This window comes from Mustela putorius, unplaced genomic scaffold (genome assembly GCF_011764305.1).
Source record: "Mustela putorius furo isolate JIRA1106 unplaced genomic scaffold, ASM1176430v1.1 tig00000407_pilon_pilon_pilon, whole genome shotgun sequence".
NCBI lineage: Eukaryota > Metazoa > Chordata > Mammalia > Carnivora > Mustelidae > Mustela > Mustela putorius.
Genome location: NW_025421373.1, coordinates 10348019 through 10372060, shown reverse-complemented (window position 1 = coordinate 10372060; position 24042 = coordinate 10348019). Strand labels below are relative to the sequence as shown.

The window sequence follows — 24042 nt, the reverse complement described above, 5'->3', positions numbered from 1 at the left end:
TGTTGGAGCCGCTTGCACACACCAAGCTTGTTGCACGGCTTCAGTGGTCTCTGGCCAAGAGCGTATTGGAGGAGCCAAGTCCACAGGAGAGCACTGGGCTGGGATGTGTGTGGTTATCAGGATGTGAATAGGTTTGCTATTGGAGGCAAGTTGGAATCCTGACTGGAGGCGATGGGTCTGCAGGAAAACATGGGAGCAGGTATACTGTTGGCAAGTTAGTTAGAAGGTGTCAGTGTTGTGCTGTTCCTCGCAGTGTCCTTGAGTCTAGACTGGGGGGCAGGGGACAGAAATAGTGGCTGCCAGGTCTTTTGTTCTTGGAGAAGTCTCCCAAAGATCCTTGCCCCTCCAATACAGGCTTTGAGGTTAGTAAACAGACCTCCCTCCCCTATGTCCCAGGCGATTTTCAAACTGCTGCTTCTCTGCTGTATCCCAGAGGGCTGTCTCTTGTGCTCACTAAGAACAGGGACTCAGTTTCCTCTCTCTCTCCAGGCTTTCCCAGACCTGAGCCTGCTTATTTTTAAAGTTCCAGGTTTTAAGTCCTTCTGATTATAAGAACTTGCAGAATTCAGCCCCTGTGGTTTTCAAAGCCAAATGTTATGAGGATTCATCTTTCCTGTATGGGCTCCTCAGAGTGAGGGTCTGTTTCTCTCTACTCCATGCCCGCAGCATCCCTTCCTCCAGCAGACAGTCCTGTGGTTCCATTTAGCCTCTGACTGAGTCTCCACCCTTCCTGCCCTCTTTGATATGGCATCTTCTCTACATTTAGCTGTGAATGGAGTTTGTTCTTCCAGTTTTTTATCATTTTCTGGGTTATTTACACTGATATGAGTGTTATCTAGTCATGTCCATGGGATGAGATGGCCTTAGGGTTCTCCTACTCTTCCCTGGAAGCTCTTATCATTTTAAGTACAACATAAATTTAATCCTTTTTTTTTAGAAGTAATTAAAGATTTTTTTTTAACATTTTATTTACCCATTCATTTTTAGAGAGAGAGAAAACGTGTGTGTGTGTACATGCATGCAAGTGGGGGGGGGGATAGAGGGTGAGGGAGAGGGACAAGCAGACTCTGAGCTGAGCGTGGAGGCTGATGCAGGGCTCAGTCTCATGACCCTGAGATCATGAACTGAGCCAAAATCAAGAGTCAGCCGCTTAAGCAAATGAGCTACCCAGGCGCCCTGTAATACTTTGCCCTCAATATTAATCCTTAGAATACATATTTAATAGGCTTTTCTTAGAAGAATATTAGGTTAAAATTTTTTTTTCCTTGCAACGTGTGATCCATGAGCTGGTTCCTGATAGAATAAAGTCTGGCTCTTCTACTCATGCTTCCTTGGGATACATATACCTCTTGGCTTGTTTATATAAGAGAGTCAACCTTATGAATGTTATGAATATTTCATCAGTAATGTATTAAGTATCAAGTTTAGAATAAAAATATGGTTTGTATTTTTGAAGGGAGATAGAACTATAAAAACAGTGTGACATAAGGCCAGATTATATCAGTGTGCTATGGGAGTCTGTGGGGAGAGTCAGTCCAATGCAGCAGCTTCACTAGTTACTGTGTTTGAGCTGTATTTCAAAGCACAAATAGAAATTCGTGTTGCTTATAAATAATAGAAAGGGTATTTGAGACAGCAAGAATATAAAATACCAAGGAGTGATGATCAGAAGTGGGCTGGGAATTAGATGTGACTGGAGTTATGTCGTAGAAGGAGAGAGAGGGTCTGGCTGGGTGTGCTGGCTGTAGATTCGGGACCAAAGGCACCCATTTCTTATCTGTAAGCAGTAAGCGGTCAGCAAAGGGCTTTAAACTAGAAATGGGAGCCAATGGGAGGTCTTACTTAGTAGTCTAAAGATGAAGGGGTTCAGAATGGAGCATGTGGGGTAATAATCGTGAGTAAACCTGGAGGAAGTGAGAATGATTTTCTATTTGAGTGACTGAGTTGATGGGGATTTCTTTGGCAAGATAGAGAATGTAGTTTCAGTTGTTATAAGGTGTTAGGAGAATATTCAGTAATATTCATTGGCACATTAGATTTAGGTCATCCCAGAAGCAAATGCTAAAATGAGATTTAGGTGAGCTAGAGATTTATTTGGGGAAACACCTGTGAGGGAGAAAGGGGCACGAGCCAGAGGAAGTGGGGACAGCTGTCAGACTACAGTCCCAGTGTGGATTTGATCCTGTGTTAGGGGTCCCCAGGATCACCTTAAGTCCACTGATTGACTGGGAGGATTTAGAGAACTCACAGAGTCATACTCACAATTTATTACAAGAGAATTCAAAGAAAACCAGCAAGGGGAATGGAGTGCATGCAGCGAATCCTGAGGGAAACCAGGCACAGGTTCCTAAGAAACCTCTCCTAGTGTGGTCTCAACAGGACACAGTTCCTTTAGCGGCAGTTTGTGACAGCACACGTGAGATAATGTCCACCACAGACACTCATTTATAGAGCCTCAGTTCCCAGAGTTTTTCTTGGGGACTGGTTGAGTAGGCAGCCTCTTCCTAGCACATTCCAAATCCACATTTCCAGAAGGAAAAGCAGGTTTTCAGTGTAAACCACATCGTTTGTACCAGTGACCTTCCTTTCCGGATGATGTTCTCCTTTCGTGCTGGGTAATGAGTCTGTTTCAAATCCCTGCCTCACACCACCTGTTTTCATGGACCATTCTTTAGTACTACTTGTGTCTGTTCATGTCATCTGAGAAGCAGAAGGCATGTGCAAGACATTTATTGGGAGAAAGGCCTGTGAGGGGAAGGGGGGGAAACATAGAAGTGGGGGAAGCATGAGATCACAGTGTATTATCACACCCTGTGGAGGAGAGGGAAGGAGGAGTGGAGAGGGTCGAGCAAGTGCAGTGTTGCAATACGGTGTTCTAGGGACGTTTCAGCGGGGTCAGCGGTGAGACATCCATCAACGAGGCCCATCACAGGAGTCCTGTGTCTTGCAGGAGTGGGCCAGCCATAACATGCCCGCATGCCCAGTCGTTAGCTCAGGTCAGCCGGGGGGAAGTACGGTGTGGACACGGAAGTGGGGGCAGATCCTCAAGGGCAGCTGTTTAGAAGTCATCTCTGTGGCATGTTTTGGAAGTGTTTGAGGTATTCCAGGAGTAGATGATTGGTGAAGAAGTCCAAAACGGAACCTTTAAAGACATTAATATTGAAGAGGTGAGCAGACATGAAAGGAACCAACATAGGAGGCTGCGCAGTGTTTCCAGAGTTTGATCATGACCCATGTTGGAGTTTAACAAAGAAAAGAAGGGCCAGTTGTATTAATGTTCTAGAGAAGTACAGTGGGAGAAAGAGGCTATTGGTGAGCTTTTTGTTGGTGGTGGAGGTGAGCTTTCTGAGATCATTTTTAGTGGATTTCAGGGAACAGGTTGGAGCAAGCTGATAGGGACATGAATGTGTACTGCTTTTTTTTTTTTTTTTTTTTTTTAAGATTTTCTTTATTTATTTGAGAGAGAGAGCACAGGCAGGCAGAGTGGCAGCAGAGGCAGAGGGAGAAGCAGGCTCCCTGCCGAGCAAGGAGCCCGATGTGGGACTCGATCCCAGGACGCTGGGATCATGACCTAAGCTGAAGGCAGCCGTTTCACCAACTGAGCCACCCAGACATCCCTGTGTACTGCTTTTTGAGAACAGGAAAAAGCTCTTGGCTGGCTCAGTCAGTGGCACGTGTCACTCCTGATGTCAAGGTTGTGAGTTCAAGCCCCATGCTGGGTATAGAAATTACTTTAGAAAAATCTTAAAAAAAAAAAATCCCTTTCCAGATAAACAGTATTTAGTTGTGATACTACTTAGATCCATAAAAAATGTAAAATTAAGTGATGCCCTGCCTGTTAAATTTCTCAGAATTCAGCATTCTTCTGGTAGACGAACACAAAGAACTGAGAAGGAAAGAAGAGAAATTCAGGTGTGGATGAAAAGAAAACGCAAGGAAAGAATGGCGGAGTACTTACACCAGCTGGCGGAGAGGAGAGGGCGAGAGCATGACCCTTTCTGCCCAAGGAGCAACCCAGTAAGTGTGCAGGATCGGGGCGATGGGATTAGCAGCGAGTACGTGCAGTTTTCCCTGGTGAATATTCAAGAAAAGGATTAACCTAATTTGGATACATTTTTATTAGATAGAAATGTCACCGTTTGACTTGTCAGAAAATGTTAATTAACAAAATGTAGCAAGGTATTCTATAAGCCATGTTCTGTTAAACTTTCTTTCTTTCTTTTTTTTTTAAAGATTTTTATTTATTTATTTATTTATTTGCAGAGTGACAGAGAGGGAACATAAGTAGGGCAAGTGGGAGAGGGAAAAGCAGGCTTCCTGCCCAGGCAGGGCTTGATCCCAGGACCCTGGGATCATGACTTGAGCCAAAGGCAGACTCTTAACAACTGAGCGACCTGGGTGCCCCTCTGTTGAACTATCTTAAATACTTTTTCTTCCCCTGGCTAATTATGGCTCTTGCTAATTTTAACTAAGTGAAGAGGTTAACTGATTGGTGACCAATTGGAACTTTTCCCTTAATTTTCAGTCAGAGTCAATGGCAGTTGAACAATTGTGTGTGTAGTAAAGCCATTTAAAAAATCAATTTTGTATCCATAAGTTATCTACAAAAAATAGAGTATGGGGGTGCCTGGGTGGCTCAGTGGGTTAAGCCTCTGCCTTCAGCTCAGGTCTTGATCTCAGGGTCCTGTTATTTTGATAAGCACATTACTATGAAAATTACATTTGAATTATACTTACAGTTTATCTTTTACTTTGTAATTTGAGATAAAATATATAGTACTTATTCAGCATCATTAGAGGAACATGTTCTATAAAAGTGAATTTCCCAGACAGAGCTGTCACATTTAAGCACCAAATGGCGCAAAGTAGGTGAACTGTTAAGTAAATTGCATACTTTACTTGTGTCTGGAGATATTTTTTTTTTAAAGATTTTATTTATTTGACAAGCAGAGATCACAAGTAGGCAGAGAGGCAGGCAGAGAGAGAGGAAGGGAAGCAGGCTCCCCGCTGAGCAGAGAGCCCGATGTGGGGCTCCATCCCAGGACCCTGTGTCTGGAGATATTAATATCAATTTTTTTTTCTTTTAAGAGAGAGTGCAGGCACGTGCACACAACCTGGAGGGAGGGGGCGAGGGAGAGGGAGAGAGAGAGAATCTTTCACTATGGGGCTTGATCTCATGACCCTGAGATCATGACCTGGATCAAAATCAAGAGTCAGGTACTTAACCAACTGAGCCACCGAGGTGGCCTGAGGTTAATTAACAGAACATTTTGTGGATAGTGTTAAAGACCTGGCTAATGACCTTCAAGGCTGCTGAGGTACCTGACTAGGATCTTCAAGTGTATGTGTTTATGTGTGTGTTCTTCTACCCACAGGGGGTGGGTTCTGGTATCGCCCTATCTGTCAACCAAGCAGATACCCAAGATAGATAGGATCGTGTCCAATTTTGGACAAATTAACTCTGAGGGCACTGGCGTTGCTTGGTTCGTCGACTTCATGACCTCTCCTCCACAAGTGCAAACATCTGTTTATTTGTAGCTTCTATTCAGGTGAAGGTATTGAGATTAGTGAGGGGTTAATGTAATTAAAAATTTCATTTGAATTTGTATCAGAAATTAATAAGACCTTTAGTTTGTTACTGACGACTTCCGTGTAGGGCCTATAGAGAGTGAATGCACTTCTATGTGCATTTTTATATACATAATTTTGTCTAAAAGGACTTGACTTCATTAGTAACTCAGTAGTTATTCTTAGGGTTCTGGAATAAGACACTAGTTTGCCTCCTGTGCATAAGTTTGAAGAGTTTACAGGTCACAGTGAGCATACTACAGTAGGTTGCTGGGAGACATTTTGAAACATTAAAATGATAGTTTTCAAGGTCTGACTTCTTTCTGCTTGATCAAGTACACTATCAACCATAAGACCGAGTATGAAGAGTCTGTGTCTTCATCCTTAAAATGTTGTTTCCCATTTCAAATGCGGCTGACATAGTATGTTAATTAATTGAATTTTTTTTTGTTTTTTTTGTTTTGTTTTTTTGTTTGTTTGTTTTTTAAAGATTTTTATTTATTTGACAGATCAGAAGTAGTCAGAGAGGCAGGCAGAGAGAGAGAGAGGAGGAAGCAGGCTCCCTGCTGAGCAGAGAGCCCGATGCGGGGCTCGATCCCAGGCCCCTGAGACCATGACCTGAGCCGAAAGCAGAGGCTTTAACCCACTGAGCCACCCAGGCACCCCAATTAATTGAATTTAAATTTAAAAAAAAAGGAAAAATAAATGCAGCTGATAAGGTTCTCTCCTTTGGATAAAATGCTGAATTTAGCTGCTAAAATAGATTTTGCTTCCCACTTACTGAATTAGATTTTAATCACATGATGCTTTAACATTTTCATGATTTGTGTTTGGGATAGGAAGCTTCGTCAAATATGACAGTGTTCTGCACTGTTTCCTGAAGAGCAAAACCATGTTTTAAGCTCCCATTAAAATTGATTAGTGGAATTTTCATGTTTTTCATGCATCAAAAAGGCTTAGTTATTTGAACTGAAGAGTAACAGACTAACCGGGTATTTCTCGTGCAGTTTTACATGACTTCAAGGGAAATCCGGCTGCGACAGAAGATGAAGAAAGAGAAGGACAGGTGAGCTGGGCAGCGGTACCCCCAGCGCCCTCTCCGGTTTGCGCACCCGAGGTGCAGGCTACGCCTGAGGAACTCTAGTCTTCACAGTAGCCCCTTTTTGTCCATTAACAGAACATTATGGGAGATAACTGCAAGGAAAGTAGACTCCACTAGACTTTCTAGGAATTTGCTTTCAAATGTCTTTTATTCTGTTGAATTAGATGACTTTTACTGCCTCTCTTGTCCTGCCTCTCCCAATCCAGGTATGGATGTACGTTTTGAAAATACCTAAAGGGCCACAACTGTAGGTACCTTTACTAATTTCCACCCAATGTTTTTCAGAAATCTGAAATATGAATTTGCATTTGAAAAGCTTTGAAAAAAATGCTAGGTGATCTTTCAAACATTCCGTTCCCTCTAGAGGTATGAATCGAAAATGACTCTTTCATTAAATGTTGTTTAATTCTTTGTCTGAAGATCGCTACTCTCTGACCACTATCGTCGGCGGGTCTCGCAAGCGCACAGTCTGATGAATGAACTGTTAACTGAGTCAGTACAGCTCCCAACAGCTGCACAGAAAGCCCTGCCTAACAAACCCAGAGCTGCTCCCCTTTCCCAAGAGCAACATTGTCTTTCGCCAAGAAGGTGAGACAGTTTGGCATATCATTCCGCGAGATTAGGTCAGGCATGGTAAGAAGAATGTGGTGCTTCTGAGCATCTACGTTGCTCAGAAATATGAAAATCAAGTAAAGAAAAACATGGTCCTATGATTACAAGGTCTTTATAAGTTTATAGAATCACCAAGGAAAATGACAACAATGTCATTATACCTCTTAGAGAAGGCAGAGCACTTGGGCATACCTGCCACAGTGCTGCTGTCTGTTCAATTCTGTTTCCTCCTTTTCTGCAGTCTGCCGCCTCACTGTTCCCCTCATTCCTCCACTTGGCTCCCCGCCTGTAGAACTAGTCCTCACCAGCTTCTCACTTCTCCGCTCTCTCTTCCCAGCACAAACCCACATGTAACCAGGTCACTTGTGTGTGTATAGTTTGGGGTCTACTCAAAATACAAGAGACTCCCTTGAATCTTTTCTAAAATAAAGCAGGGTATTAAATACATAAGTAACTGCCAAATACATAGATAATTTGAATTGGGCAGATAACCAAAAACAGTCTCCTTGAAAAAAACAAATGAAGTTTAAGTTTAAACAAAAAATGACTTGTTGAGAATTGTTATAATGTGAAACATACCGCTGACGTACAGAGTAAGCAATGTCAAGTGAATATATTAATCAGGGCTAGAATTTGGGCCTTCTGAATTATAGCTCATTACTGGTTTAAGATTCTAGGGATATAATAATTACATAATTTCTACTTTAGAGAGAATCAACATGGTCACAATATTCCAGTAAATCAACCTGGAAAATTCAGATATATATCCAGACCAAGTTATATCCGAAAGGGGAAACCTCAAGGCCTTCCTTGGCCATGTGGTAAGGATTTAAGCTTTTTTTAAATTTTAAATTTTGTATAATTTGGACCTCCTTGTCTCCAGAGTTTGTTTTCATTAATAAAATGAGATCTTAATGAAAAGCAGTTCTCATGTCAGCAGAATGCAAGTTGCAGGACTGGTAAAGACTTACCTGTGCTGGGATTTTGTTTTTTCTGCCGCTTTGAAATAGGAAGACTCCAGAAATCTTCTTAAACGAATGGCCTTTTTATAATAGAATTTGAACAGTCAATATTTAGATTAAGACTTATTTGGGAATATGTTTCTTTTTGTGTGTCTGGCTGAAAAGGTAGGCATTTTACAAGCCAAGTTCTTATAGACATCAGATGGACTAGATAGATACCAGGATGTCACAGAAGAGGAATAGTAAGAGGCTTATATTGACATATCATGTTTGGGGCGCCTGGGTGGCTCAATGGGTTAAAGCCTCTGCCTACAGCTTAGGTCATGATCCCAGGGTTCTGGGATCAAGCCCTGCATCAGGCTCTCTGCTCAGCGGGGAGCCTGCTTCCCACCCCATCTCTCTCTGCCTGCCTCTCTGCCTACTTGTGATCTCTGCTTGTCAAATAAATAAATAAAATCTTAAAAAAAAAAAATCATGTTTTTACCTTTTGAACATCCTTTTGCACATTTGAAGATATAACATCTGTTATTTATTGCTAGCTTTCCTTTAGTTAATTTAGCCATATTTGGGTTTTGATTACCAGAATAAAACGTATTTATTTTGTGAAATGATTACACGTTAAAAATGTATAATCATAGGGGCACCTAGATGACTCAGTCAACTGAGTGTATGGCTCTTTTTTTTTTTTTTTTTTAAGATTTTATTTATTTATTAGAGAGGGAGCACAGAGAGTGGGAGGGAGAAGCAGACTCCCCATGGAGCAGGGAGCCCGATGCGGGGCTCGATCCCAGAACTCTGGGATTATGACCTGAGCCAAAGGCAGACACTTAACCAGCTGAGCCACCCAGGTGCCCCAGGTGTCTGGCTTTTTTAATTTTCAGCTCAGGTCATGATTCTCAGGATCATGAGATTGATTGAGCCTCTCATCAGGCTCCACGCTCAGCAGAGTCTGCTTGGGGTTCTCTCTTTCTCTCTGCTCCTCCCCCAGCTCGTACTCTCTCTCTCCAAGAATATAGAATCATGGTTAATATGTAGTATGAATGCATACAGCTTTTAGCTGCATAATAAACTAATGTGCCAGGTTCTATTTAAGCTCTTTAATTACAACCCTGTGAGACATGTACTGTTATAGTTCCATTTTACAGGTGAGAAAACCCAGGCAGAGAAAGTTGAAATAAGTGCCTTAGATCAGATAGCTAGGAATTTAAACCCAGTCTGGGTCTAGAGCCTACACACTTAGAATCTATGCTTCATTATGCTGCCTCAATTAGAAAATTGAAGTTTCTATGAATTCCAGTCCTCTTAATAAAACTTCATAGTTTAACTCCTGCTCTTAATTAACAAATTATAATAAGAGTCTCTTTTTAAACTAAAATTTCAGTAGTAACCATGTTTTTTTTGAAGTTTTATTTTATACCTGATGCAGTTGTCAAAGTTAAGTAAAAGAAATGCCAAAAATTGGCAAGGATTTTAAACTTCAATCTGTGGTTTCTCAATATCAGATGGAAAAGTCTTGGATTCTGTGGAAATGTGTCTCTGGCTTGGGTCTGTCCAGAGTCAGGCCTGTATGACGTTGCACTTGCCTGGGCTAAGGGCTTGGCCCTCCTTTGGTCAGCTCCCCTACTCCTGGGAGACTGTCCTCGAAAAGGTGCTCCTGCACTGGGGACCCCCATCCCACAGATCTGTCTGGAGCTGTCCCCGGCCTTCAAGGCGGCCCCTGCTCCTGCCTTCTGAGCCTCCTTTCCCCATCGCAGAGGTTAAAGGAGTTTGTCTGTTTTTCTAGGAACTGCTACTTACACCATACAGAGCAAAGGTGGCAGAGGCAAAGTGGCCGTAAGGAAGGCTGTGGCATCTCCAGTTACCTTCCAAAAAGGTAAGGGATAAATAAAGAATAAAGTTCTTCAACTTAAATTTTTAAAAGTTGTAAGGCATCTCAGAAATTTCAATTGCAGATTTCAGAATGCGGGTGTGGCAGTGTGGTATGGTGGTTTGGGAACGGGCTGCGGAGTTAGCTCTCTTTGGAATCCTAGTTCACCACTTATTCTTTAGTTTTGGGCAAATTCCTAACCCATTTGTGTAAGCTTCAACTTTCTCGCCTGCAAAATCCTGATTGTTATGAGTGAGAACCCATATTATGGGCTTAGCAGAGAACTGAACATAAAAGCAAGTACTGAAGAGGCGGCCATTGTCACAGAGTCATGATAAGTTTGGGGACTCGGAATGAGCTGTGCTCTGATCCACTGGAGAGGGAAATGGCCATGATCTTAATGCCTAAGAATTAAGGTCGAGCCCCGGCCCAGCCCTCGCCCCTTGTTACTCTTCATCATTTAAAAAGAACGTTCGCAGTATTCTCCTGGGAACTCTCCGTCACGGCCCCGGCTCCGGTAGGTGGGCAGGGCAGCTGTTATCCCCATTTTACTGCTGAAGCCAGGGAGCCTCGGGGAAGTGATGCCTGATGCCAGGCCCTGTACTGACACGGCCTGTGAGTGATCTCACTTCGTCCTCACAGTAACTGAGCTCTCTGGCATTATCCTGATTCACAGAAATGGCTACATTTGTTAGAGACAATAATGCAGTCACTGATTACACGTAGTATAAAAATGATGAGAAACATGAATGAGTCTATTCCTGCCTTTAGGCCTCTCTCCAATGCCGCCACCTTCCAGTTCACTGCCTCTGTCTTCAGCCACGTCTGCTCTTTACCCTGTCATGTTTGTGTTACTTTGATGGCACCATGTCCTAGGAATTCTCTTTGGTTCTTTTTCCATAGTTTTCCCCACTGAATCCCTTAAAACCCAAGGCTGTAATTAACTAGGATCAGTTTGAGTGCTGGAAGCATCATTTCCTGTGCTATTAATTGTATAACCCCAGACTTTTGTTTTTATTTCAAAGTCTCTCATTTTCATCTTCTGTAAAATTTTTAGGTTAGAGTACTCCAAAACTATTTTATTCTTTTCTAAAAAAATACCTGGTAATGTTAGTTTAACAGATAAAACCCCCAAAATGCAATGTGGCCCCTAGAAATAGCTGAAATTATATGTACACTGATATTATATTTATGGAAGCTCCAGAACTGCAGGGTTTTGTGAAGTGAATTACGATCTAGCATGAGGCTTTGCCCTTAGAAGGGCAAACAGAAGTATTTCTTTCATTGTCCAGGGGTAGCCCTGCCTGTGACAGGATGAACTTGGTAGGTCTCCACGTTTCTAGCTTGGCTGTGTGTCTAGAGTATGGCCCAAGACCGGCAAGTGGAGGGACAGGGTTTTCTTCTGGAGGTGGTACAGGGAATGGATTCTGGTTTTCTGTTCAGTTTCAGATTACTCAGGCTGGAGCCCATAGACGTTTGGCAGTAGGTTTCATAAAGAAACTGGGGGGTGGTGGTCACTGGCCGTCAGAGAGAGTGCTTCTTGGAGGGAAGCCGGTGCACTTGCCAGCCTAGTTTCCATGGTGGGGTTTCTTTCCGATGGCTCACTGACCTTTTACCTTAGAACGCGTCCGCTGTCCACCCTGGAGCACGAACACCCACACTTGAAAAGCTTCGCACGTGCTCAGTTTCACAGTGTCGTTTTCATATTTTACTTTGAGATTGGCTACCCCGAGCAAATCCTAGAGAAACGCACTCGGATCTGAAGCGAAGGAGATTACCAAGTCATCCCTGCCGAAAGCAAGGTGAGAAAAAGCCAGGGGCGGCTTCTCCAGGTGTGTAGATCCCCCGCGGGTAAAGGCTTATCCTAAAGTCCAGGACGGTTAACCTTAATTTCTTAATTTCGGTGATGATTTTGTCATTCTTCTTGATGGCAATAATGAGGTCCATTGGAGGAGTATCGAAGTCTAGTTAGCACACGCGCTGTGGCGGCCGCAAGTGGGGATCGCCGGGCGGTCACAGCCTTGGCTGATCTCTCACGGCCGCCCCAGCGCCGTCTCCGTGTGCTGCCGTCTCCTTGGAGAGACTCCTGCCTCGTGGTTATCATGCTGCTTAACCACTTGGTGTTCTCTCTCTCTGTCAGCCTTGGGTCTCAAGTCCTACTTTACCGGCTGTTTTCTTTTTCGCCGCAATGTTTGCCGTACTCTTCGCAGTTGGAACTTCTGCACAGTTCCATGACATCTGTGGCCTCTCCTCTCCTAGAGGTTACTTCTAGACTTGTTCTCTCTAGGACTCTCTTGTCCTAGAGGTTACTGTTATTTTAAAAATGACGAGATGGCCAGAATTCAGTTTCCTTCGGTCACACTGACGGGGCAGAAATCGTTAAAACCATACCCAGACCCTGTGATTCAGTTGTCAGGGAAGGGGCGCGCGGCGGGCTCAGCTGGTGGGGGGCGGGGGGCAGCTCCCAATCCCTGGCTGTGCGTGTAAGCCCCATGTTGAGTGCAGAGATTTCTTAAAGATAAGTCACAAAAAAAACTTTAAATATTAGATAAAACGTGACTGCCTTGGATTTGATCATAAAAGTCAGAATAAACAAGCCAGTTTTTTAAGTGAATCAGTCCCACTAGCTTTGTCCTTTCCTGTGAAAGGTTCCGGTGCTCCATGCCGTGTGCAGTGTACGAGAAACCACGTCACGGCCGAGCTTTCACCTCAGTCAAAGCAGGTGTGTGTAGAGTACGAGAGGGAGGAGACCATGGTGAGTCCTTGGATGGTACCTTCACGCATCCGTACAATTCTTCAGGAGAGCCACGGTTCCCTTCTACAGGTAAGCGCTGTTCCCCATCTCCGCCTGCCTGTGATTTCTGTTGTTCTCTGTGGGGTGTGGAGCTCCTGCAAGACCGAAGCAGTCATTCAAAGCATCTACACTTTTGGCTTAGTGCTATAGCATTTATCTTTCAGAATTTTCCTTGAATTTGTATTTTCCTTTCAACTAAAGAATAACCAAAAAAGTAAGAACAGATGATTGTAGTACAAGTATAAAAATCCATTGTGCCCATTCTTCAGACCTGGTGCCAGCACCTAGTTGTGTCAGACGTTGTTCAGCCCATGGTTGCTCCAGATGTGCTGGGCAACCACCGCCCTAGTTTGCTTCCCCAGCTGGGGGATGAGCAGCCCTGGAAACTTTGGAAAGCTTAGTTCATGTTCCATTTATTTTTTTTCTCAGGCTCAGATCACAACTTACTGCCTTTCTTAATTTGATAGGACTTGTCAGCCGTTGAGGAAGAGCAAGAGCCTCCTTCCCGCGGCGCGGACAGTGTGTCTGAGAGCACCGGCAGCATCCTCAGCAAGCTTGACTGGAAGGCCATTGAAGACATGGTGGCCGGTGTGGAGGACAAGAGCCTGTCCGTCCACCGGGCCTGGGACCTGTAAGACCCGAGTATCTGTTGCCAAGGAAAGCCCGGCACCTCAGTGGTTGTCATTCTGAAAGATTTGTGCATTTGAAAGAGAGAAGCAGTGAAGGGAGCCATGTGTACACACCACCAGCAACCATATCTTACGCAGATTAGCCATGGCAAGAGGGAAAATAAACACTTCTCAATAATTTCGCCTTCGTGGGTAAAGGGTTGTTTAACTATAGATCTGTTACATGCTTTTGCATTTGACCTATCCTTAGACACCATTTTTTAAATGATGAAAAAATGAAAAGTAACTTTCAAGTCAAGTTTACATAATATTTAAGTTACTTTCAATAAAAAATCTCTTTCGTCTCCTTTACTATCTCCTGAGTTTTGAGAAACAAACTTATATGGATAATTGAGGGGAATTAGAAAGTCACAATCTCACCCCGAAACTCAATAATGAACTCCGTTTCAGAACACGGCCTAAAATTCCGCTGGGCAGGCCTGGTCCTGGAGTGAAAAAAAACCAACGACCTCCCACCTGTCCTGTGCCCTCCAGCCTTCAAAAACTTGGGAAAAGAACCAGGGAAGAATGCTCTGCGTGGCAAATAAGATCCTGACTCCAGAAGGCTCATGTGAACTTTCTAAAGACCATGGTGCGGAGACTGGGGTGGTTTCTGGTGTTGCCCCCAAATAATGTCATAATTTTGGAGATAATTTTAATGAGAAGAAACTAAAAACCTTCATTCATTTGTCAATTTTTGGTATAATATCAAAGAATACTATTGTCTGAAAAAGCAATTCAATGTGCCTCCTTTTCCAGCTACATACCTGTGTGGGGCCAGATGTTTTTATGTCCTTCAGCCACAATGACATCCTGCAACAAGCCGCGCACAGAAGCACGTATGAGAATTCGGCCGTCTTCCAGTAAAGCCAGACATTCAAGAGATTTGTAAAACTATAAAACAGTGCTACTCTTCCCACTAAGTTTTGTTTTGGAAAATAGTTACAAACATTGAATGGGAGGTGCCCGAGTGGCTCAGTTGGTTAAGTGTCCAACTCTTGATTTTGACTCAGGTCATGATCTCAGGATCGTGAGATCCAGCACCATGTTGGGCTCCATGCTGGGCACGGAGTCTGCTTAAGGTTCTCCCTCTGCCCTCTGCGCGCGTGCATGTGTGTGTGCATGTGCGTTCTCTCTCTCCCTAAAAAATAAACATTGAATGGGTAACTGTAATTAAAGCTATTTAAACACTTTCCTCGGTTTTAATTACTAACGATAAATATTCACAGATATACCAACAAAAACAAAGCTATTTAGGACCCTAAATAATTTTTATGAGTATAAAGAGTTTGAGAACTGATGCTTTAGGGCTAACGGTATGAACCCTTAACTTACCAACTCGACATTTCACACCACTTCAGAAGTAACGCGGTTTTACAGTAGTATAATCCCTTTTACCTGCTCCTATTCTGATGTAAACATTCAGTTGCCTTTTAAGGCAATTATCATTTCCAGTACTTTTTCATTTCTTCCTGTAGATCCAAATTTCTATCTAGCAGTTCCCTTCAGCCTCAAGTTCATTAGCATTTCCTATAGTACAGATCTTCTGGCAATTCTCTCAGGTTTCGTTGACGGACTATAGGTTTTACCCTCATCGGAAGGGTGTTTTTCGTAGCTCTTATTCTAGGGTAAGATCTTTTCTTCTAAGATGCGTCTTTCTGGTGTCTTGATTGGATGTCTGGAGTATTACTGAGGTACCAGCAAGGTCTCCACTCTGGCTGGGCTGGCCTCACCCCCGCAGCCGGGCTCCACCTCTGGTAGGTCTGTTGGCTCTCGACCTTGTGGTCAATACTCTCTGGTCTTCCTCAGGTACACTGGTACTAATATGAGCAGCTCAACCCTGTCCGCACACAGGCTTCTCCCCAGAGAAGCTCGGGCTCCTCTGTGCAGCTTCCTTCCCCCTGTGGCCCTACCTGGCAGATTCCCGCCACTGATGGCCCTGAACTCTGCCTCTTCAGCTGAGTCAGACCACAGTGGCGTGCTTGGAATCTAGCTCGTTATGTTGCGGTCATCAGAGTACTGTCCTCAAGCAGGCACCGAGGCCTTCACAAGCTGACTTCCTCGTGAGTTGCCCTTCTCTCCAGGACCACTGTTTTGTGCTGCACATTGTCCCACATCTGCCAGCTTTATGGTTGAGACAGGCAGGTGAGTCAGGTAGCGGGTCCTCTGTCATAGGTGGAAGTGGAAGTCTTCTGGAGAATATCCATATAGTAAACCTGAAAATGAGGAAGGAACAAGGGTGGAGACCAACAGCAGAGGACAGATAATCCTAGGTAGTTTCAACCCATAGCCTGAGATCACCCTTAGTATTCAAAAAATTGCAATATGATGGGGTCCTGGGGGGCTCAGTGGGTTAAAGCCTCTGCCTTTGGCTCAGGTCATGATCCCAGGGTCCTGGGATCGAGCCCCGCACTGGGCGCTCTGCTCAGCGGGGGAGCCTGCTTCCCTTCCTCTCTCTCTGCCTGCTTGTGATCTCTGTCTGTCAAATAAATATATCTTAAGAAAAAAATTTTTAAAATTGTAATATGATGATTTTGCTTAGTGTATCTGAACACAGAGGACTCATCCAAATGAGCATTTTAGCTCCTCCTAAGGAAGGGTCTAGACTTCCTGCCCTTCCTGCATGGACCTGTAGAGAAGCAGTTCCCACACGCAGGTTTTGAACAGCATGCTTGGGAAATGCCTCTAGTTATTAAAAGTGTTCCCCAGTTTCTCAAAACTGAATCTTTGCTTACATTCTTATTAAAAATTTAATACAGCATTTAGCATGATTTATCATAAACCAAAGTGTTCTGGCTGAACTTGGAATCCACCAGCAAAGGAAACTCAAAGCTTCTGCCGAGAAGCTATATACGTGGACCTAGATTTAAAACATTGACTTGGGGCCCCTGGGTGGCTCAGTCGGTTAAGCATTTGTCTTGGGCTCTGTCTCTCTCAAATAAAAATCTTTAAAAAAATAAACAAACACTGACTTCAGACTTCTGTGCTTTCTCACTTCTCCACGCACTGTTTCCAGCCAGAGTCTATAATCGATACGTGGATGCACTAACGACAAGCCATTGTTACTTCTACAATGCTCCATCTGTCAACAGTTCAAATAATTATTAGGTACATGCTTTGTGTCTTGCTTAGCTTTCCTCTAAGAAATCAAACCTTGAATCTCGCTGAGGAAATATGAGAAAAAGGAAAATGTACTTGATAATAGCTCAGAAGTCACACTGGGTAGCCCTCCAGAACTCCACTTCCCTTTAAGCATTGTGTATACCTTGATCATTCGTGTTCAGCATCTGGACTATGGCCCTTTGCCATTAAGGACACCCTGGTGGAAACAAATGCTTTAGTTTCCATACAAACACTGAGTTTGGGCGCACCTGGGTGGCTCAGTGGGTTAAGCCTCTGCCTTCAGCTCAGATCATGATCTCAGGGTTCTGGGATCGAGTCCTACATCAGGCTTTCTGCTCGGTAGGGAGACTGCTTCCTCCTCCTCTCTCTCTCTGCTTGCCTCTGCCTACCTGTGATCTCTCTGTGTCAAAAATCTTTAAAAACAAACAAAAAAATATATTAAAAAAACAAAACAAAACACTGAGTCTGGGGAATAACTGAGAGGAAAAAGTCCTTATTAGCTAAAGTTGGTTTATAAGTTGGAAATGGATGGCCTAGACTTTTCCTATATATGTGGGATTGGGGCCAAGATCTGTGACAGAAGTTGCCTAGCTGGAGGGAAAATTTCTCTATAGGGTTTAAAAAATAATGATAACCAGGCAGGAGTCCAGCTTTCTAACTGATTACTGCAGAGCAGAGGTCGGCAAATCTGACCTACTCTCTGCTTCTGGAAGTAAAGGTGTTTGTTTTGTAAGTAGGCGCCATTCCCAGAGCGGATCCCAATGCGGGGCTTGAACTTGCGACCCTGAGATCAAGACCTGAGCTGAATCTGATTCTGGTGCTTAACTGACTGAACCACCCAGGCGCCTTGAAATAAGAGTTTTACTGAAACACAACCTGCACTGTGTCAGTGGCAGAACTGAATAGTTGCTACACAGACTATGATTTTTCAAACACTAAAATACTTTCTGGCCTTTTAGAAAAAAAGTTTCAGCAGATGAAATCTACCTATACACTCAGAACTTCAACAAACTTTTTAGTACTTTGCTCTAAAACCTGAATGGACACTTAGGTATCACCAGACACATAGAGAAAGACAGACTTCATCATGACGGGGAATACAAGGTAAGTGGGCAAAATAATAGAACGGATTATGTAGGAAATAGATGTGGCTTATTTATTTTTACGTAATCTCTACACCCAATGTGGGGCTCTACAGACGAGTCAGCTAGGCACCCCTCAAAGAAATCTTTCTTTAAAACAAGTTGGGAAACTCCATGAGAGAGGAAACTCTATTCTTACATTTCTGTGAGGTTGTTTCTGTTAATAAAGATTTTTATTTCTGATTGGTGAATGTCAAGAGTTAACATCGATTCCCATGTTTAAAATGAGTGCAGTCTAGGAGTTAAAAACCAAGTGAAGGGCCACCTGGCTTGCCTAGTCAGTGGAGCGTGTGACTTGTGATCCTTGGAGTTCTCAGTTTGAGTCCCACATTGGATGTAGAGATTACTTAAGAAAATAAAACCTTGGGACCCCTGGGTGGATCAGCCATTAAGCATCTGTCTTCAGCTCAGGTCACATCCCAGAGTCCTGAGATCGAGTCCCACAAGAGGCTCCTTGCTCACTGGGAAGCCTCCTTCTCCCTCTGCTTCCCCCCAACTTGGACTGTCTCAAATAAAATCTTAAAAAAGAAAAAAAAAAAACTTAAAAAACAAAACAAAACAATGAGGGGTGCCTGGGTGGCTCAGTAGGTTAAGCCTCTACCTTCAGCTCAGGTCATGATCCCAAGGTCCTGCGCTCAAGCCTTGGTTCGGGCTCCCTGCGCAGTGGGAAGCCTGTATTCCCTCTTCTACTCCCCCTACTTGTGGTCCTGCTCTTGCTGTTTCTCTCTGACAAATAAATAAATAAATCTTTAAAAACAAACAAACAAAAAGAGTATATTTGTGGGGCACCTGGCTGCCTCTCAGTCAGAAGAGCACGAGACTATCGATCTTGGGGCCATGAGTCTGAGACCCCTGTTGGGGGGAGAGATTACTAAAACAAAACAAAACCGAAACCAAGCAGGTGTGTTTGTGACTTCATTCTCTCTGTCCCTGTTCTTAGTGCTTTTGAGTGATGGACAGCAATGTCTCCTTCAGGAGGCTGAGCAGATTAAGTATTTACCTTGTAAAACCCCACATGACAGATGGACCGCAAGGTGTAGATTTGGGGCGCATGGCGGCAAGCCCGCTGTGGCTGCAGGTCCAGGCTATGGTTTGTTCTCTACTCCGGCTCTACTGACAATAAAGCTGTTAATTTTACCTCCATCTTTCAGAGACCAGTTTATAATTCTAACCAGAATTTGAAGAAGTGAGCAAAGTGATTTATCAGCCTCCTTAAATCTGAACATACGATGCCTTAGCTGTGACTTGAGCTCAAGGCCTCCAAATGCCAAGTGAGAAATCTACTTTTTAATCTGACAGATATAAGGAGATATTGCATCCATAAAGTAAGAATAAGTTAACTGTAAAGAGGAACAATCAGAGAACAAGAAGAAGCTGAAATTTAAAATACGGCTGAAATAAAAAACGTAATGGAAGAGTTAAAGCTGAAAAGCTCTCAAAGACGGAGCCAAGAGACACGGCTCGCCCCACCACAGGGGGGCACAAAACAACTGAGAAGCGCGTCTGAGTGGCGCATCGGCGCGGCCAACTCTTGATATCTGCTTGGGTCATGATCTCAAGGTTGCGAGATGGAGCCCTGCGTCGGGCTCTGTAAGGAATCCGAGATTTTCTCTCTCCCTCTGCCCCTCCTCCTGCTCTCGGGCTTCAATAAATAAAGAAATTAAATAAAATCTTAACATCAACAACAACTGAGAAAATCAGTCCAGGAAGATTACGTGACTAATAACAGAAACTGCAGAGAGACCAAAGAAACTAAAGAGGGGCCGGGAGGGGCGCCTGGCTGGCCTGGTGGGTAGAGCATTAATTCTTAATTAATTAATTCTTAATTAATTCATATTAATTCTTGATCTCTTGATCTTAGAGTCTTAGGTTCAAGCCCCATGCTGAGCATCCAGCCTGCTTGAAAAAAAAACAAAAAGAAAAAAAAAAGAAAACTTAGAAAGAAATTAGAAAAAATCTCCATAGCTAAGGACACAGATTAAAAGATTAAAAGTCTGTATGTACCCCGCAAAATGAATTTTAAAGAGATCCATTAAGGGACATCATAGTGAAATTTCAAAATATGGGAAATACATAAAATATCCTTAAAAGCTTCTAGAGAGGGACAACACAAGTTGTATACAAAGGAACAATAGTATGGTATCACCTGTCTTAATGGCAACAGCACAGGCTAGATGATGATGAAAAGATTTTCAAAGGGAAAATTTTCAATTCAGAATTCTAGACCCAGCTATCAATCAATTACAAGGTGAGAACAAAGACATTTTCAGACACCTAATGACTCAGCAAGTTTGTCCCATTGTGTCCATTTTTAGGGAGCTATGGCAGGCTATGCTCAAGCAAACAGAACATTTTTAGGCAAAAAGGAAGAAGGCATGGATTCCAGACACAGGTTCTGAATCCAACCAAAACAGGGGAAGGGGAACGCCTGGGTGGCTCAGTTGGTTAAGCAGCTGCCTTCGGCTCAGGTCATGATCCCAGCGTCCTGGGATCGAGTCCCATATCGCGCTCCTTGCTCCGCAGGGAGCCTGCTTCTCCGTCTGACTCTGCCTTCCACTCTGTCTGCCTGTGCTCGCTCTCGCTCACTCTCTCTGACAAATAAATAATATCTTTAAAAAAAAAAAAAAACAAAAAACAGGGGAAGGAAGAGTCTGGTACAATAACTTTGCCGCAGTCCTGGAAAATCGGTCCATACTGATGGGAAACGTCAGGATAGCTAGAGGAGGACTTTCTTGACGGAGGAACACGGCTGGGGAGTAGGAGGCAGGGTGGGGAGGAGACACGAATGAATGATACAGCAGAGCATACAAAGAGTTACAGAGTACTGCGTGGAACTTCTGTGAGTGAAAAGCAAAGCAGTTTCACTGAAGGGAACTGAGTATACAAGAAAGGAAACATTCGTCTAGTACACTAAATGCGCGCTCTGACTGAACAATATTTACATAGTTTTCTATTGCATAAACTCTGATTAAATATAGTGATATCCATATTGGGAGAAGAGGGGAAGAGCATAAGAACTATGTCCTCACCTTTCATAAAAAAGTTAATAGGTCATAAGATAATACATAGTCCAGAATTAATAAATTGTAATAGTATATTCTTTAGAAATATAACTATGCAAAGAAAGAGCTAAAAGAGTTCAAAGTGATTGCCTTTATGAACAAGGGATTATTTAAATTAGAAAAATCAAACCAGTAAATAATAGAAACTGTATTATTGCATTAAAAGCCTACCTCTTTGTAAAATTTATATCTTGGGATTGCTTTGTATAAAAGGCAGGATTCTAAAGATTCAAGCTATGCAAAAGTCTACCAACACGTCTTTTCCCCTTTTTGAATAATGTCACATCTTCTGATTCCTTTCCTTGCTTCAAATCATGGTTATTCCTCATGGTCTGTCCTCCAGATGAATCCCGTATAAGTCATGTTCTCTTCTGCGTGGTACCAACCCAGGAAGGCTGGTCTCACTGCGTGTAAGGAAATTCACACCTGTTCTCTCCTTATCACAATTTAAACAATATCCAACCAAAGCTCTGTGACCGATGTAATTATCGTAAAGTTTTACAAATGAGGCCACTTCTCTCCTCCCGCCGCCCCCACTCGGGTTATTGTTGTCTTTCACATGGACCTTATGGCCTCCTCTAGCACTGTGTACATTGTAGACAGTGAGCTTTTATTATTTTTTTAAAAAAAGATTTTATTTATTTATTTGTTTGACAGACAGAGATCACAAGTAGACAGAGAGGCAGGCAGAGAGAGAGGAGGAAGCAGGCTCCCTGCCGAGCAGAGAGCCCGATGCGGAGCTCGATCCCTGGACTCCAGGATCATGACCTGAGCCTAAGGCAGAGGCTTTAAAACCCACTGAGCCACCTAGGCGCACTGACGTGAGCTTTTAAAAACGCAACTCTGGGGGTGCCTGGGTGGCTCAGTGGGTTAAAGCCTCTGCCTTTGGCTCGGGTCATGATCTCAGGGTCCTGGGATTGAGTCCCACATTGGGCTCTCTGCTTCCTCCTCTCTCTCTGCCTGCCTCTCTGCCTACTTTAAACAAAACAAAACAAACCAAACAAAAAACGCAACTCTGATTTCACAGAAGCAAATCCCTATTCTACTCCCACCTTCTTCATTTCTTTAATGGCTTCCATTTGCTTTCAGGACGTCTTTAAGAAGGTTTGGTCAGCAAAAGCATGATTGGGCCCACCTACATCATCAGCTTTGCTCTGCTGTCTTGCTCTCTGCCATCCCTGGGAACCATGAAGCTTCACAGGCTGTGCCTCAATTGGGGATTCCCCTTGCTTCCCTTCCTCCATCTATTTTTTTGCCCTAGAGTTCAGACCTCAACCATCATGTCCCTAAAGGAATGAACTGCTGGGAGGAATCAAAAGTCATTTCCCATTTCTTTCTTTCTATTTTTTTTTAAAGAGTTAATTTATTCATTTGGCAGAGAGAGAGAGAGAGATCACAAATAGGCAGAGAGGCAGGCAGAGAGAGAAGAGAAGCAGGCTCCCTGCTGAAGAGAGAGTCCGATGTGGGGCTCGATCCCAGGACCCTGGGATCATGCCCTGAGCCGAAGGCAGAGGCTTTAACCCACTGAGCCACCCAGACGCCCCTCATTTCCCATTTCTTAATGGCTCAACCAACATTAGCTGGTGTGTGTTACAGCTATTGCATGTCAGGCTTTATCTGAGGACTACTCAGTTTCACTGGGAGAAGACAGCCTTTCTCACCCCCCGCAGCCCTCCAGACTACTTCAGTGCTACACACCAGCGTGGATTTTGTTACTTTTCCTCTCAGGCACTCACTTCAGTTGTTACTTACTAACTATGTAGTTGGGTACTTTGGGGTTCATTTCCCAACTCTCTCACCGGAACACAGACTTCTTGCCCCGGGGCCAGCACAGTCATCGCTTGCGGTAAACACTCAGCACAGACTTGCCGAGTGATTAAATTTGCAGAAACTAATAGTAACCAGTGTCAGTACCCAGTCAGCCCCAAGACAAATTGTTAGTATGACAGGAAAGAAGGATTCAATGTTTTAGGTTCTTAAAGATTTCACTTACTTGTCAGAGAGCGAGCGAGCACAAGCAGGGGAGTGGCGGGCAGAGGGAGAAGCGGCTCCCCGCTGAGCAGGGAGCCCGATGTGGGGCTCGATCCCAAGACCCTGGATTCACTACCTGAGCCGGAGGCAGCCACTTCACTGACTGAGCCACCCAGGCGTCCCAGGGTCCAGTGTCGTAAGCGCGGGAGAGGAGCGCGGAATGCAGCTTTCTTGACCTCCCCAGTGCCAACACCGCCGCTCCGCCGGACTAATCCATTCCGTGGTCGCACACTTACACCTCATTTCCAGAACCACTCCACCTCAGAAACCCCACACGTCCTTCCTCTGACTTGTCGCCCCTTTATTCCATGCCGGCCGCTGCCGTTGCACTTGCTTTTCCACTTCGCGGAGGCCTCCGAACCGTGGTCCTTCCCTGGTCTCTCCGGCTAGCGCAGCGGCGCGCCCCTCCCCCAGCTGCCGGGCCCGGCGCGGGGACGCCCTGCTCCGCGGCGCCCGGGCCCTGCTGGACAGAAATGACCCGAGCGTGCGTTTGGGCATCATCACGGTTCCCCCCGGTGTAGCCAGTGAGGGGTACTTCTGACCCACAAACCCGAGTGTTTCATACCTAGTTCAAGCCCAACCGAACTCTTACGTGCGGCGTGGCGGGCCGCCGTCACCCGGCTTCCCCGCTCAGCATTTCCGTCCGCTGCCGGCCTTTCCCGCCTGGCCTCACTCCCCGACAGAGTCCCATTCGCTTCTCATTCGCACTCACACATTTCTCACTGTGACTGGCTTTGCTCTCGTTCGTTCTGAAACTACTCTCCCTCAAGGGCACCCTTTACATTCCGAAAGGCAGGAGCAGTAGCTTTTCGCGCTGCATTTCACGTGCTGCTTTGTCCTGCTTGAAACTCTCTAACTGCTGGTTCCTGGATTCTTCCCAGCCTTCTCTAAGCATTTCTTCTGTCTCCTCCACAAACTCACTGTCCTCCTGCTGCATCTTTTTTTTTTTTTTTTTTTTTTTTTTTTTATTTATTTGACAGAACACAAGTAGGCAGAGAGGCAGGCAGAGAGAGAGGAGGAAGCAGGCTCCCTGCTGAGCAGAGAGCCCGATGCGGGACTCGATCCCAGGACCCTGAGATCATGACCTGAGCCGAAGGCAGCGGCTTAACCC

General features: G+C 44.3%; 1 protein-coding gene and 1 long non-coding RNA gene across 10 annotated transcripts in view; one reads left to right on the top strand and one right to left on the bottom strand.

Annotated features, from left to right (window-relative positions):
* CPLANE1 (ciliogenesis and planar polarity effector 1) overlaps positions 1-13880 on the top strand; it is a 138690-nt gene extending 124810 nt beyond the window's left edge. For 8 of the 9 annotated variants that reach the window (XM_045079482.1, XM_045079484.1, XM_045079481.1 and 5 more), the window contains 8 exons: positions 3852-4017; positions 6576-6634; positions 7091-7258; positions 7991-8103; positions 10028-10117; positions 11830-11913; positions 12760-12935; positions 13373-13880. In XM_045079482.1, the coding sequence (XP_044935417.1) occupies positions 3852-4017; positions 6576-6634; positions 7091-7258; positions 7991-8103; positions 10028-10117; positions 11830-11913; positions 12760-12935; positions 13373-13540 (1024 nt within the window). In that variant the 3' untranslated portion in view covers positions 13541-13880. Of the gene's footprint in view, positions 1-3851; positions 4018-6575; positions 6635-7090; positions 7259-7990; positions 8104-10027; positions 10118-11829; positions 11914-12759; positions 12936-13372 lie in introns of those variants that run through there. The other variant, XR_006606593.1, reaches the window with a different exon arrangement.
* LOC123391918 lies at positions 1813-22936 on the bottom strand. Its single transcript, XR_006606594.1, has 4 exons — positions 22894-22936; positions 14909-15789; positions 3959-4071; positions 1813-3142 (listed from the first exon to the last, which is right to left on the bottom strand). It is a non-coding gene; the product is annotated as an uncharacterized LOC123391918 (long non-coding RNA).
* Positions 22937-24042: the final 1106 nt, after the last annotated feature.